The following is a 16,720-nucleotide window of genomic DNA, read 5'->3' on the forward strand; positions in this document are numbered from 1 at the left end:
CTTATGCCAAATTTCAAATGGAGTGTATATCTCATAAGGGCCCGTTTGGTACGCAGGCCTGGATTGGATTAGACAGGCTAATTTGTCCAATCCAGTGTTTGGGCATGTTACAAGTCTGGATAACTAATCCAGTTAACCTCATCTGTCTAGGATTATTTATCCCATCCAGCAGGGTGGGATAAATAATCCCATGCAGGTAAGATTTTTTTTTATCGTTTTTTTAATTTAAATTTTATTAATATATTTTAAATTTAATAAGAATTTAAAGGAAATAATTATCATACATTTATTTATACATTTTTTTATCAAAAACTTATTCATTAAAATTAGTGAAAATGTATAATTTTGAATTATTATACATAAGTTTTTAAAATTTAGAATATTATTAATTAAATAATAGTCACTTAAATTGATTCTAAGAAAAAAATATGACAATAAAATTATATATTATTTTTAAATTACTAAAAAATTTATATAAATATTTTAAAAAATTAATATTTATATTAAATTAATGTTTAAGATAAACAATTTTATATTATTCAAGTATTTTTATTTTACTATTTTAATTATTTATTAAATAAAAAATATGACAAAATATTTTATTATATATTTATGATATATTCTTAATTATATATGATATATTATTTTTTTTTCTACGAATTATTTATATTTATTTATTATTATATATTTTAATTTTAATTTATTATTATATATTTTTATTTAATTTAAGTTTTTTTTCTAAAAGAAAATAAATAAAATAGTCCAGTCCATTCTTAAACCAAACACAGGATTACTTTCAGCATTATCCAATCTTGTCCAGTCCAGTCCAATCCTTTTCAGTCCAATCCAGTCCAATCCTACGTACCAAACGGACCCTAAAAGTGATAATTAATGGCATCTAATTAATTGTTGACTACCTAAATGTTGACTATACCTATATATATATAAGCCCATAAGACCATCTTCAACGGTCGGTTACCAAAGCCATGGCTATATAAAATTATAGAATTATATATATTTCTTTAATGGCTTTAGCCCCACTCATGAAAACTTTCTATAAAGGTATATAATTTATTACATATATTTATATACTAGATGACAGTTACGTGGCGAGCCACGTAAATATTAGTTTTATATAAGTTTTAGTGATTTTTGTTTAAGAATTCAGTAACTAAGCAACGACAACAATAATGGTAGATAGATCTATTTAAGTTTTTCATATTTGTAAAGATTATAAATCTAAACTTTTAATTTTCTTGATTTGAGATTTGAATTGTTCTGATTTATTTGTTTATGAATTTATTGAAATACTTGAATATTTATTGGTTCTGATTTTAAATTGTTCTAATTTATTCATACTTGAATATTTATATTGATGATTGTTAATGAAATTAGTCTGTAGCTTTATATTTCTAGAAAAAAAAAGTGTTTTTTAATATAGAGTTTAAATTTTATATTGATGATTGTTAATGAAATTAGTCTGTAGTTTTATGTTTCTAGAAAAAAAAATATTATTTTATACGGTTTTGTTAGAGAGATATGTGGCTAAGATGATTTTTTATAATTTAAAAAAAGATTGTTTAATTTTTTGGTTTAATTATTGGGTTTATTTGTTAACATAGTTAAATTTAACAGAATATTCTTTTATTTTTAAGGTATATTCTGTTAAATCAAGAAATGTCGTTAGATAGACACTTTTAATATATAAAGATAAAGATATTTCTCATCAAATATTATTAATGTTACAATTTATTATTACAAAGTAATCCAAATTAAGTATCAAAGCAACTCATCCTCATTATCAAATCATATAAATAACAAAAACGTATGACAAAAACCAAAGACAACCTATAATAATTGAACAAATTAAAGTATATCATTAACTTTTTTTCTTTTAAAAAAAAGAAGTCTAATAATGGAGAACATAAACATTATACTCAACCACAGCATCTCCATTAGAAGGATTAAACTTATGAGTACTAGCATGAGCATACCCACTTGCAAACCTAAAAAGACCACTTCCTCCAATCACAGGCATTTCTCTAACCTTATTAAACACATTGTTTCTCCCAAGAATGGTGAGAGTGCTCCCATTGTATTTTCCTTGCATTATATGGAAATTCATAGCCACAATTAGGGCAGCCTCAGTTTGTGAAGCTAACCCATAAAACCCTTGAGCTTTTCCTAGCAACTTTGAGCTTAGTTCTGGCCCTTCGGTTAAAGGATCGTCGATCATGCTAACAACCCCGAATCCAATTTTTGATGAGTTTTTCGGTGGTTGGATTATTGAGAGGGCGCTAGGGTTTTTCCCGCTGTATATGTCGTGAAAGAAGAATCGAAAGTGGCTAAATTTTTGCTTTTTTAGCCCTAGAAGCTTTCTATCTATGGCTCTGACGAAACCATCTTCGGCTGCTCCAAGGGCGAAAACTAGGGTTAGGGTTAGAAGGATGGAGAGAATTGTAAATTGGGTTTTCGAGAATATTGAAGCTGCCATTGTTAGGGAATTATTTGGAGAGAGAGAGAGAAAGAGAGTATTAATGAGAAGCTCGTCCTTATGTAGTGTATTTATACATTAATGTCTTGATGCAATAAATAAAAATAGTTGGTGTGATTTTCCTCATTAATTTAAAGTTGAATTTTCACCTAGTCTTTGAAGTAATAGTCTCCAATGACAACAATGACATGTGTATATATTATGAGAAGATTTGTATTTTTATTCTTTAAAATGACTAAACTACCCTTTTCTTTTATTATGTATGGCATGTCTTTGGAGTGGAGGCATGAGGGGGTTTGGTAAAATTAGGTTTGAAAGCATATATATAAATATATATAGCATTGTTATTAGCTATCAGTATTTCTCATTAATTTTTTTTACTGTTAGTTACGATAAAATTTGTAATTAAAAATAAAAAAAGTTATAATTAATTTTTAATCATTATTCTTATGTTATGACTAAAAAATTTGTGGCTAAATATATATATTAATTAGTTACAAAAATTATATATTTTATTGTGACTAAATGTGCATTTAATCAGAATACTTATTGTGACTAAAACTAAATTAGTGATAATTTCTATTTAAATATTATATTTTAGTCACATTTAATTAACTTTTTATTGTCATCACTAAAAGTCACATTTAGTCATAAAAAATTTATGTACGTAGTGACTAAAAATTATCACTAAAAATAGCTATTTTTATAGTGTATAATACTTTATATATAAACGTGTTTTCTTTTGATTAGTTAGCGATACGTTCTAAAAATTATTATATTAAATTATATAAAACTCAATACTTAATTATAATAGTAGTGATACTATACACCCTCCTCATTTATATGTAGTAAAAGTCTTCAATTGATTTGTTGGACCTAACTTTCTAAGTTTTCACTAAGAAATATATGTATGACATATCAATTTGGGAGTTAGACTTTTGTACTAATATAACATAGTAAACCGACAACATTATTAATTAAGCCTTAAGAAACAACAATCAATTAAAAATTAGAGCTCACTTGAATGAATAAAGGCAAAAATACTAAAGTAAGCTTTAAAATTAACCATACCCAACATAGGAGTTCATAGCCACTCAAGCCTTAAGAAAATTAGCTCATGTTCAACACAAAAATTACAATCTAAATTCGAAATTGTTCATCCATGGTTGCTGCCCTTTTTACAACTTATCAAGTTTTTGATATTTAAAGATAAGAAAGACAAAAACAAAATATAAAAGGAAAGGAAAGAGAAATGCAAACAAAAAAAAGAGCTTGTGTCCTTCTCTTCTTTTCCACTTGGATCCCCCTTCTCTTTTCTTCTCTTTGTACTTTTCTGCAATTAAAGCTCTTCTTCAAAAGAAAAAAAAAAATGCCAGCTGCACGTTATGGTGATGGAGTTGTACTTTCTTTTCTCCTCTTTTTGTTGTTGGGTTTCTAAGGTACAAAATTTAACCCTAAAAATAGAAGCTCAATCTTTTTCCACTTTGGCTCACTAGGTTTAGTCTCTTTCCTTCTACAGCAGCCAGCTAGTGCATTTTAAGTGACTTGGACGAATTTGCTCTGATGTGGATAAGTGAAAGTCGTTTTTTAAACTTTTTCCACGTTTCTTCCCAAACTGCCCAGAATGCTATAATATTGCTTCAACATTTCTGTCCAGTTTTTAGCTTTTGTTCAAACTTTTCCTTTGCTTCACTCCCTTTTTCCTAGCAAGTTAATTCTTCTTTCCCACAACAAACAAGCAACATTTAATCAAAAAAAAAAAACACACTTAACACAATAAATTTTATAAGACTCAAACGTTAGCTTCCTAACTAAAAATTAAACTAAAACTACTTAAAATTAAGCAACGTACCAAACACATTTTTCACTACTCTCTTCACAATATTTTCAGCTTTAAAGCATAAAAAATAACTCTATACCATAGAGTTATCATCTTTTCAAAAAACAAAAAAATATTTATGCTGCAATTTTACTAATAATTTCGTGAAAAAAGGAATGCAATTAAGAGTTAAGTTCGGGTTCTAAGATTAGATGGGTCTTAAAAAACAATTTATTAGACCTTTTATTTGAAAATTAAGTGATATTTTGAAAAATTACTAATATATATAATTTGAAATAAAAAATATTTTTTTTTGTCCCTAAACTGTTCTAAATTATTAAGAGTATGATGATGATATTTGTTCATGTGGGAGATGACAAAATTATTACCAACTTCCCACTAAAGTAGCAATAATCACATGTGTTTCAGTGGGGTCAAAGTTCGAAGCACTTATAATCGAGTTGTCTAAGATAATAAAAAAAAATAACTACCATCATCTTTAGTAAGATGTTAACGAATTATTAATATATGAAAAGAAAATAAAATATATATGTAAGTATATATATATATATATATTTAAGATCTATAAATTACTTCATTCATAATTAATTAATTTTGAAATGAGCACCTTATCCTTTATGCATACTTTTTTTTAGTACTAGATAGATGTTACGTGCTAAGTCATACGTATGTTAATTTTATTTTAGTTTTTAGTTTTTTTTAATATCATAATTTTAAAATTAATAATATTCAATGTAGTGATAATCATTGAAATTTGAAAGCATAATAGTGATTTAAATAAAAACAAGAATTACTATTATACTTTGTAATAGTAATAAAAAAAATTATTATTTGTCCTAAATTTATCTTCAAAATTAATGAAAATGCTCATCTGTTTAAACTATCAAAACATTTAAATTTAATTTAAAATAATATTTAAAATTTAACTAATTCTAAATATCAAAATTTGAAAATAAATTTTAATAAAAAAATAAACAATATGAACAAATTTATTATTAATTGCAACACTTTAGGTGGATTAATTATATTTAGGTTTCACTAACTACATAGATGCTGACCCTTTACGTGGCAACATCTAATAATTTGTTATTTTTTTTTATTTAAAAAAAAATCACCTAATAATTTTTCATAAACCAAAAATTCTATTATACATTTTATATTCTTACATTTTTTATTTAATCACTAAAATCTAATTTCTAAACATACATAATAATGACAATTCTATTATACATTTTATATAATAGATATTTTTCTTACATTTTTTATTTAATCACTAAAATCTAATTTCTAAACATACATAATAATGACAAAAGTGGTCCAAAATAACTTCACATGCATATACTATGCATATACCATGCATATAATAGTGGTCCCTCAGCTTTAATTTTATATATCTTTTCTTGTGCCAAATTTCAAGTATATCACACGAAAGTGATAAATGGCATCTTAATTGTTGACCTAAATTTTATATATATATATATATATATATACCATCTTCAACGGTCGGTTACCATGGCTATATAAAATTATATAATTACATATATTTCTTTAATGGCTTTAATTAGCCCCACTGATGAAAACTTTCTATAAAGGTATATAATTTTTTATATATAAATATTATTAAAGCAACTCATCCTCATTAATCATATAAATAACGAAAACGTATGACAAAAACCAAAGACAACCTGTAATAATTGAACAAATTAAAGTATATCATTAACTTTTTTTCTTTTAAAAAAAAGAAGTCTAATAATGGAGAACATAAACATTATACTCAACGACAGCATCTCCATTAGAAGGATTAAACTTATGAGTACTAGCATGAGCATACCCACTTGCAAACCTAAAAAGACCACTTCCTCCAATCACAGGCATTTCTCTAACCTTATTAAACACATTGTTTCTCCCAAGAATGGTGAGAGTGCTCCCATTGTATTTTCCTTGCATTATATGAAAATTCATAGCCATAATTAGGGCAGCCTCAGTTTGTGAAGCTAACCCATAAAACCCTTGAGCTTTTCCTAGCAACTTTGAGCTTAGTTCTGGCCCTTCGGTTAAAGGATCGTCAATCATGCTAACAACCCCGAATCCATTTTTCGATGAGTTTTTCGGTGGTTGGATTATTGGGAGGGCGCTAGGGTTTTTCCCGCTGTATATGTCGTGCCAGTAGAATCGAAAGTGGCTAAATTTTTGCTTTTTTAGCCCTAGAAGCTTTCTATCCATGGCTCTGACGAAACCATCTTCGGCTGCTCCAAGGGCGAAAACTAGGGTTAGGGTTAGAAGGATGGAGAGAATTGTGAATTGGGTTTTTGAGAATATTGAAGCTGCCATTGTTAGGGAATTATTTGGAGAGAGAGAGAGAGTAGTAATGAGAAGCTCGTCCTTATGTAGTGTATTTCTACATTAATGTCTTGATGCAATAAATAAAAAGAGTAGGTGTGATTTTCCTCATTAATTTAAAGTTGAATTTTCACCTAGTCTTTGAAGTAATAGTCTGCAATGAGAACATGTGTACAATGACATGTGTATATATTATGAGAAGATTTGTATTTTTATTCTTTAAAATGACTAAACTACCTTTTTCTTTTATTATGTATGGCATGTCTTGGGAGTGGAGGCATGAGGGGGTTTGGTAAAATTTGGTTTGAAAGCATATATATATATATAGTATTGTTATTAGCCATCAGTATTTCTCATTAACTTTTTTTTCTTTTTTTTACTGTTAGTTACGATAAAATTTGTAATTAAAAATAAAAAAAGTTATAATTAATTTTTAATCATTATTCTTATGTTATGACTAAAAAATTTGTGGCTAAATATATGTATTAATTAATTAGTTACAAAAATTATATTTTATTGTGACTAAATATGCATTTAATCAGAATACTTATTGTGACTAAAACTAAATTAGTGACAATTTCTATTTAAATATTATATTTGAGTCACATTTAATTAACTTTTTATTGTCATCACTAAAAGTCACATTTAGTCATAAAAAAATTTATGTACGTAGTGATTAAAAAATTATCACTAAAAATAGCTATTTTTATAGTGTATAACACTTTATATATAAACGTGTTTTCTTTTGATTAGTTAGCGATACGTTCTAAAAATTATTATATTTAATTAAAAACTCAATACTTAATTAAATAATAGTGATATCACATTAAAAAAAAAAAAAAATACTATATACACCCTCCTCATTTATATGTAATAAAAGTCTTCAATTGATTTGTTGGACCTAACTTTCTAAGTTTTCCCTAAGAAATATATGTATGACATATCAATATTGTGAGTTAGACTTTTGTACTAATATAACATAGTAAACCGACAACATTATTAATTAAGCCTTAAGAAACAACAATGATCAATTAAAAATTAGCGCTCACTTGAATGAATAAAGGCAAAAATACTAAAGTAAGCTTTAAAATTAACCATACTCAACATATGAGTTCATAGCCTCTCAAGCCTTAAGAAAATTAGCTCATGTTCAACACAAAAATTACAATCCAAATTCGAAATTGTTCATCCATGGTTGCTGCCCTTTTTACAACTTATCAAGTTTTTGATATTTAAAGATAAGAAAGACAAAAACAAAATATAAAAGGAAAGGGAAGAGAAATGCAAACAAAAAAAAAGCTTGTGTCCTTCTCTTCTTTTCCACTTGGATCCTCCTTCTCTTTTCTTCTCTTTGTATTTTTCTGCAATTAAAGCTCTTCTTCTTCAAAAAAAAAAAAAAATGGCAGCTGCAAGTTATGGTGATGGAGTTGTACTTTCTTTTCTCCTCTTTTTGTTGTTGGGTTTCTAGGGTACAAAATTTAACCCTAAAAATAGAAGCTCAATCTTTTTCCACTTTGGCTCACTAGGTTTAGTCTCTTTCCTTCTACAGCAGCCAGCTAGTGCATTTTAAGTGACTTGGATGGAATTTGCTCTGATGTGGATAAGTGAAAGTCGTTTTTTAGACTTTTTCCACGTTTTTTCCCAAACTGCCCAGAATGCTATAATATTGCTTCAACATTTCTGCCCAGTTTTTAGCTTTTGTTCAAACTTTTCCTTTGCTTCACTCCCTTTTTCCTAGCAAGTTAATTCTTCTTTCTCACAACGAACAAGCAACATTTAATAAAAAAAAAATACACTTAACACAATAAATTTTATAAGACTCAAACGTTAGCTTCCTAACTAAAAAATAAACTAAAACTACTTAAAATTAAGCAACGTACCAAACACATTTTTCACTACTCTCTTCACAATATTTTCAGCTTTAAAGCATAAAAAATAACTCTATACCATAGAGTTATCATCTTTTCAAAAAAACAAAAAAATATTTATGCTGCAATTTTACTAATAATTTCGTGAAAAAAGGAATGCAATTAAGAGTTAAGTTCGGGTTCTAAGATTAGATGGGTCTTAAAAAACAATTTATTAGACCTTTTATTTAAAAATTAAGTGATATTTTGAAAAATTACTAATATATATAATTTGAAATAAAAAATATTTTTTTTTGTCCCTAAACTGTTCTAAATTATTAAGAGTACGATGATGATATTTGTTCACGTGGGAGATGAAAAAATTATTACCAACTTCCCACTAAAGTAGCAATAATCACCTGTGTTTCAGTGGGGTCAAAGTTCGAAGCACTTATAATCGAGTTGTCTAAGATAATAAAAAAAAAATAACTACCATCATCTTTAGTAAGATGTTAACGAATTATTAATATATGAAAAGAAAATAAAATATATATGTAAATATATATATTTAAGATCTATAAATTACTTCATTCATAATTAATTAATTTTGAAATGAGCACCTTATCCTTTATGCATACTTTTTTTTAGTACTAGATAGATGTTACGTGCTAAGTCATACGTATGTTAATTTTATTTTAGTTTTTAGTTTTTTTTAATATCATAATTTTGAAATTAATAATATTCTTTTTTTTTTTTTTGATGAAAAGCGTACAAGCAATAGATTGATAAAAAACTGTCAGACCTCGCGGTCATTACAAAGTATAGTTTCGGGCAAAGAGGATAGAGGCACAAGGCCGAACCTCTGATGAGAAAACGCCCACTTAGCCACGTTATGGGCCATAAAATTACATCGTCTACTAACATATTCAAACATACAACCAATAAAGAAAGGGGAGGTGATTTTACAAAAGGAGACGAAGTTATCAAGCTCCCACCTGGACTCCTTCCCATTAAGAGCATTGATCACCACTCTCGAATCACTCTCCAGAATAAGAAACTTGACACCCCGAACTTTAGCTTCCTGAAGGGCCAGACAGCACGCCATTGCTTCCCCACAGAGAGCATTGGAAAAATCCATCTTAGAAGTAACCACCCAGATGACCTTGCCAACGTGATCCCTTGCAACCACAGCCGCACACATGCTATCCAACCCCACTCTGATGTCGCAGTTCAGCTTCAACCAATCCTGTGGGGGGGGGGGGGGCGCCACACCTCCGTCGGACACGGTATGGGGCAAGGGAGCAAGTGAGCATGATGATCTGCAAAAGAAAACTGAACATAGTCAATACATTTAACAATATCAGCAGGACAATTATTATGTACCTTGTCGTTCCGAGTCCGCCATATTGTGTCAACTATCAGCGATGCATAGAGGAAAACTTCCTGATCATTTAAGCCTTTTTTGTTTAGATCCCATAAGAATTTTACCCAATCCCACACACAAATACCAGTGTCACAAATAGGGTAAATACCCCAAGGAGAGGATCGCCAAAGGTGAAAAGCGAAGTTACAAGATAGGAAAAGGTGCTCCATAGTTTCTGCTTCCGTACCACACAGGGGGCACCTCTCATCTTCGATAGGGAATCTCCTACCTAGAACCGAGCGGATCGGAAGGGCTTTGGATAGAATACACCACCAAAGAACCATGAGCCTCTCAGGGATTTTACAATTCCACAGTTTGTTCCACATGGAAGGGGCCACCTCACTTGGATTCACTCTATCCTCAGCCAGGGCTCGATAGGCTGATTTACAGGAGAAACGACCATTATTTTCCAAGGTCCAGAGCTAGCTGTCTTTGCCCGTGCCGGTAGGATTTCCTCCTTTGAGGATGGCAGAGACAGTATTACGATCGAAGAAACTATTAAGCTTTTGGATGCTCCATCCGCCATTAGGCTGAAATAACTCAACAACCTTTGACTCCCTATTCAGAACCGGCCCAGCCGGCGTGGGAGTAAAACCTTTTAGGTGAGCGATCCAAGGATCAGACCAGATGTTCGTCTCCTGACCATTAGCCACACGCTTACAAGCACCTTTTCGAATAATAGATCTGGACTTAGTCACATTTTTCCAAAACTACGAATCAGAAGGCTTCGGTTCACACTCTAGGAAGGACTTACCCTTCAGGTATTTGGCTTCGAGGATACGACAGCATAAAGATTGGTTACCTGAAAGGAGGTTCCATCCCCATTTAGCAAGGAAAGCCTGATTCATTTCTTTGGATTTGCGGAATCCTAAGCCTCCTAACGACTTAGGAAGGCAAAGTTTATCCCAGGCTTTTAGGTACAAACCATGGTTCCCCTTTTCCGAGCCCCACCAGAAATCTCGTACCAGACCATCAACCTTAGATGCAAGTCGGTTAGACAACTTAGTGGTTTGCATAGCGTAAAGAGGCAAAGATAACCCCACCGACTTTATAAGAGTAGCTCGCCCCGCTTTCGAGAGCGTCTTGGCCTTCCAACCATGTAATTTCTCAGTCAGGTTATCCAGAATAAAGTTGAAATCAGCATATTTTTGTCTTGATCTGAATAAAGGGAGCCCTAGATACTTAACGTTACCTTCTGGTGATCCAATTCCCAGCGTTTCCTTGATCCTCTGTTTCATAGCACTGGGGGTGTTCTTACTGAAGAAAATAGAGGTCTTCATTTTATTTACCTTTTGGCCTGACCAAGCGCAAAACTTTTCAAGGCAATCCCAATAGCCTTTGGCCTCCTCTAAATTGGCTTTACCCACTAGGATTAGGTCATCTGCGAAGAAGATATGGGATAGCGTCGGGCCTCCCCTACTTAACCTGATTCCACTAATGGTTTTCGAGTTCTGGGCATCCTCCAGAAGTCTAGATAGAATTTCCGCGCCCCAGATGAATAGATAAGGGGACAAGGGGTCGCCTTGCCTGAGACCGCATGAGGGAATGATCTTGCCAACCGATCCTCCATTCAGGCAAACATTAAGGGAGGTGGTGGCAATGCACTGAGAAACCCATGTTCTGAACTCTTGGGGAACCGCAAAGCATTTCAATGTAGTGATAATCATTGAAATTTGAAAGCATAATAGTGATTTAAATAAAAACAAGAATTATTATTATACTTTGTAATAGTAATAAAAAAAACTATTATTTGTCCTAAATTTATCTTCGGAATTAATGAAAATGCTCATCTGGTTAAACTATCAAAATATTTAAATTTAATTTAAAATAATATTTAAAATTTAACTAATTCTAAATATCAAAATTTGAAAATAAATTTTAATAAAAAAATAAACAATATGAACAAATTTATTATTAATTGCAACACTTTAGGAGGATTAATTATATTTAGGTTTCACTAACTACATAGATACTGACCCTAATTACGTGGCAACATCTAATAATTTGTTATTTTTTTTATTTAAAAAAAAATCACCTAATAATTTTTCATAAACCAAAAATTCTATTATACATTTTATATAGAATAGATATTTTTCTTACATTTTTTATTTAATCACTAAAATCTAATTTCTAAACATACATAATAATGACAATTCTATTATATATTTTATATAATAGATATTTTTCTTACATTTTTTATTTAATCACTAAAATCTAATTTCTAAACATACATAATAATGACAAAAGTGGTCCAAAATAACTTCACATGCATATACTATGCATATACCATGCATATAATAGGGGTCCCTCAGCTTTAATTTTATATATCTTTTCTTGTGCCAAATTTCAAGTATATCACACGAAAGTGATAAATGGCATCTTAATTGTTGACCTAAATTTTATATATATATATATATATATATATATATATATATATATTTATATATATACCATCCTCAACGGTCGGTTACCATGGCTATATAAAATTATATAATTACATATATTTCTTTAATGGCTTTAATTAGCCCCACTCATGAAAACTTTCTATAAAGGTATATAATTTTTTATATATAAATATTATTAAAGCAACTCATCCTCATTAATCATATAAATAACAAAAACGTATGACAAAAACCAAAGACAACCTATAATAATTGAACAAATTAAAGTATGTCATTAACTTTTTTTCTTTTAAAAAAAAGAAGTCTAATAATGGAGAACATAAACATTATACTCAACGACAGCATCTCCATTAGAAGGATTAAACTTATGAGTACTAGCATGAGCATACCCACTTGCAAACCTAAAAAGACCACTTCCTCCAATCACAGGCATTTCTCTAACCTTATTAAACACATTGTTTCTCCCAAGAATGGTGAGAGTGCTCCCATTGTATTTTCCTTGCATTATATGAAAATTCATAGCCATAATTAGGGCAGCCTCAGTTTGTGAAGCTAACCCATAAAACCCTTGAGCTTTTCCTAGCAACTTTGAGCTTAGTTCTGGCCCTTCGGTTAAAGGATCGTCAATCATGCTAACAACCCCGAATCCATTTTTCGATGAGTTTTTCGGTGGTTGGATTATTGGGAGGGCGCTAGGGTTTTTCCCGCTGTATATGTCGTGCCAGTAGAATCGAAAGTGGCTAAATTTTTGCTTTTTTAGCCCTAGAAGCTTTCTATCCATGGCTCTGACGAAACCATCTTCGGCTGCTCCAAGGGCGAAAAATAGGGTTAGGGTTAGAAGGATGGAGAGAATTGTGAATTGGGTTTTTGAGAATATTGAAGCTGCCATTGTTAGTGAATTTGGAGAGAGAGAGAGAGAGAGAGAGAGAGTATTAATGAGAAGCTCGTCCTTATGTAGTGTATTTATACATTAATGTCTTGATGCAATAAATAAAAGGAGTAGGTGTGATTTTCCTCATTAATTTAAAGTTGCATTTTCACCTAGTCTTTGAAGTAATAGTCTCCAATGACAACAATGACATGTGTATATATTATGAGAAGATTTGTATTTTTATTCTTTAAAATGACTAAACTACCCTTTTCTTTTATTATGTATGGCATGTCTTGGGAGTGGAGGCATGAGGGGGTTTGGTAAAATTAGGTTTGAAACCATATATATAAATATATATATATAGCATTGTTATTAGCCATCAGTATTTCTCATTAATTTTTTTGTACTGTTAGTCACGATAAAATTTGTAATTAAAAATAAAAAAAGTTATAATTAATTTTTAATCATTATTCTTATGTTATGACTAAAAAGTTTGTGGCTAAATATATGTATTAATTAGTTACAAAAATTATATTTTATTGTGACTAAATGTGCATTTAATCACAATACTTATTGTGACTAAAACTAAATTAGTGATAATTTCTATTTAAATATTATATTTTAGTCACATATTATTAACTTTTTATTGTCATCACTAAAAGTCACATTTAGTCATAAAAAATTTATGTACGTAGTGACTAAAAAATTATCACTAAAAATAGTTATTTTTATAGTGTATAACACTTTATATATAAACGTATTTTCTTTCGATTAGTTAGCGATATGTTCTAAAAATTATTATATTAAATTATATAAAACTTAATACTTAATTATTGTTAATACTACATGCAAAAAAAAAAAAAATACTAGACACCCTCCTCATTTATATGTAATAAAAGCCTTCAATTGATTTGTTGGACCTAACTTTCTAAGTTTTCACTAAGAAATATATGTATGACATATCAATATTGGGAGTCAGACTTTTGTACTAATATAACATAGTAAACAGACAACATTATTAATTAAGTGGCATAAGAAGTGGATCTTTACCTTTTTCTATGTGTGGAGTCAGTCTTCCAACTTAATTTATTATAATTTTCTCATTTTGGTAGGACCCTTTATTACAAATAGCTTTCACTTGTCAACTTAAGAGCATATATCTTAGAGGATTATTATTGGGCATACGTGTTTGTGCTTTTACATGTGGTGCTATACGATTAGTTAGTAAAAAGTTACTTTTTTAAGTTATATGAGATTCAATAATTAATTACACTAATAATAATATAATACTGTGAAAATACTAGGCACCAATAATACATTTTAACAATTGTTTCCATTTTATTTGTTTTTACATTAAAAAAGATGTAAAATTATCACTACAAAATTTTTTACTTTTAGTCACAACAAAATTTGTGATTAAAAATAAAAAAATTATGACTAATTATAAATTATTATTCCTATGTTGTGACTAAAAGGTCCGTGGCTAAAGGTATTAGTCACAAAAATTACAATTTGCTATGAGTAAATGTATTTTTAGTCACAATATTTGTTGTGACTAAAACTAAATTAGTGACAACTTGTGTTTAAATGCTATGTTTTAGTCACAAGTAATTTTTGTTGTGACTAAAAATTACATTTAGTAACAAAAAATTTATGTTGTGAGTAAAAAACTATCACTAAAAATAGTAATTGTTTGTAGTGTAGTAGTTTTCCACAAAAAGCTCATCAAAATTAATGTGTTATAATAATTGTTCATTAATTAGAGAGAAGATATATTCATAGAACTTTTATATTTGTATAAAAAGAAAATGTTGAAGCATGGGAAATGACATGCAATAATAATTTCACAAAAATATAATGTTGAATTATGTAACCATTTATCTAGGGACCCAAACTCAATATAACTTAAACTTAGTGAACTTTAAAGAAATATGTATTATCATCAATTAATTAGTTTAATTGTATGATACTCTGTTTTTATTTTTCTAAGCCTGCAAACTAATTACGATGTGATTTTAATCCATTTTACTATAAACTATTTTATACGTTAGTGATCAAATTAAGTAAGATTTTTTATTGTTTAGGATTATGTGTAAAATATGGGTGTTCATTGAACCACATCTAATATTTTTAGGCCTATCTAGATCCGATCCAATTATATATTGGATGGTAGATTTCACCATCTGATCCGATCCAATTAATTTCAGTCATCCAATCGATCTTACATTTATTGGATGTTGGATTGGATCGGTTCTATCCGTTGGATGCATTTCATATATATTATTAGTTTAATTTGGGTTTATTCAATATTTTAGACCTAATATTTTTTTGATCAGATCGGATCTATCTAATATTTTAGGTCCAATATGCATTGAATTAGATTGGATCCATCCAATTCAATAAAAAAAAGAGTAAAACTTTAATGTTAATTTTTATATATCCATATATATTTTTACTTATAACAATATGAAATCTAATTACTCATCCAAACTAAATGAAAATACTAGTTAATTCGATTGGATGTTGGATGTATTGAATTTTTTGACACCCCATCCAACACCCGATCCGATACAATTAGATATTAAAAAATAACATCCAATCCAATGCGATCACAATTGAACATTCAATATTTGACCGTCAATTCTTATTAAATTGGATCGATTTATGCACACCCCTATGTGCAATGCAGAGGATCATTTTTTATTGTTATTTTTTTAGTAAAGTCAACTGCATCATCATAAGTTCATAGATTTGAATTATTAAAAAAAAAAAAATCTTATTTTTCAAATCGTTGGAACTAATTGATTTTCGTCAAAATTTTTAGGGCTCTTTAGTTCGCGACTGCAGTACTTCTCCAACAATCTTCAACAAATGGTGATTATGCCATTTTCGATTTATTGCAAAGGAAAATTTTTCATTACAAAAAACAGTTACATTTTAGTGATAAGTTTTTAATCACAATATAAATTTTTTGTGGCTAAATGTGACTCTTAGTCATAACAAAAGTTACTTGTGACTAAAACATAGTATTTAGATACAAGTTGTCACTAATTTACTAAAAACTACATTTATTCACAACAAATTTTGTGACTAATATCTTTAGTCACGGATCTTTTAATCACTACATAGGAATGATAATTAATAATTAGTCACAAATTTTGTTGTGACTAAAAGTAAGATCTTCTATAGTGTTTGTATTTATAGTGTGTTCACACCAATTCTGAGTCCATTTGGAAGGGATATCTGAAGAGAAATCATTGGTGAAATGCGTGGAAGAAATCTTAAAAATTTCATCTACAAAATAGAGAATTATTATCATTTTTTTTTAAAAAAAAAAACAAAAACTATAATAATCTCCTGCCAATAATATTTACTTAATGACTTCATCACAATATGATTAGCTACTAAACAACGTATGTGCAATGCAGAGGATCATTTTTTATTGTCATTTTTTTAATAAAGTCAACTGCATCATTATAAGTTCATAGATCTGAATTATTAAA

General features: G+C 29.1%; 3 protein-coding genes across 3 annotated transcripts; all 3 read right to left on the reverse strand.

Annotated features, from left to right (window-relative positions):
• Positions 1-1,828: 1,828 nt before the first annotated feature.
• On the reverse strand, positions 1,829-2,735 carry LOC115695898 (dirigent protein 22-like). Its single transcript, XM_030622999.2, has one exon. The coding sequence runs from the start codon at positions 2,492-2,494 to the stop codon at positions 1,910-1,912; it is 585 nt and encodes a 194-aa protein (XP_030478859.2). The 5' UTR covers positions 2,495-2,735; the 3' UTR covers positions 1,829-1,909.
• A 3,293-nt stretch (positions 2,736-6,028) lies between these two features.
• Positions 6,029-6,750, reverse strand: LOC115695896 (dirigent protein 19-like). The gene has a single exon (XM_030622997.2). It carries the CDS (start codon positions 6,663-6,665, stop codon positions 6,081-6,083), a length of 585 nt encoding a protein of 194 aa, XP_030478857.1. The 5' UTR covers positions 6,666-6,750; the 3' UTR covers positions 6,029-6,080.
• A 5,771-nt stretch (positions 6,751-12,521) lies between these two features.
• On the reverse strand, positions 12,522-13,403 carry LOC115695897 (dirigent protein 19-like). The gene has a single exon (XM_030622998.2). It carries the CDS (start codon positions 13,233-13,235, stop codon positions 12,651-12,653), a length of 585 nt encoding a protein of 194 aa, XP_030478858.2. The 5' UTR covers positions 13,236-13,403; the 3' UTR covers positions 12,522-12,650.
• Positions 13,404-16,720: the final 3,317 nt, after the last annotated feature.

This window comes from Cannabis sativa, chromosome 6 (assembly GCF_029168945.1).
Source record: "Cannabis sativa cultivar Pink pepper isolate KNU-18-1 chromosome 6, ASM2916894v1, whole genome shotgun sequence".
NCBI lineage: Eukaryota > Viridiplantae > Streptophyta > Magnoliopsida > Rosales > Cannabaceae > Cannabis > Cannabis sativa.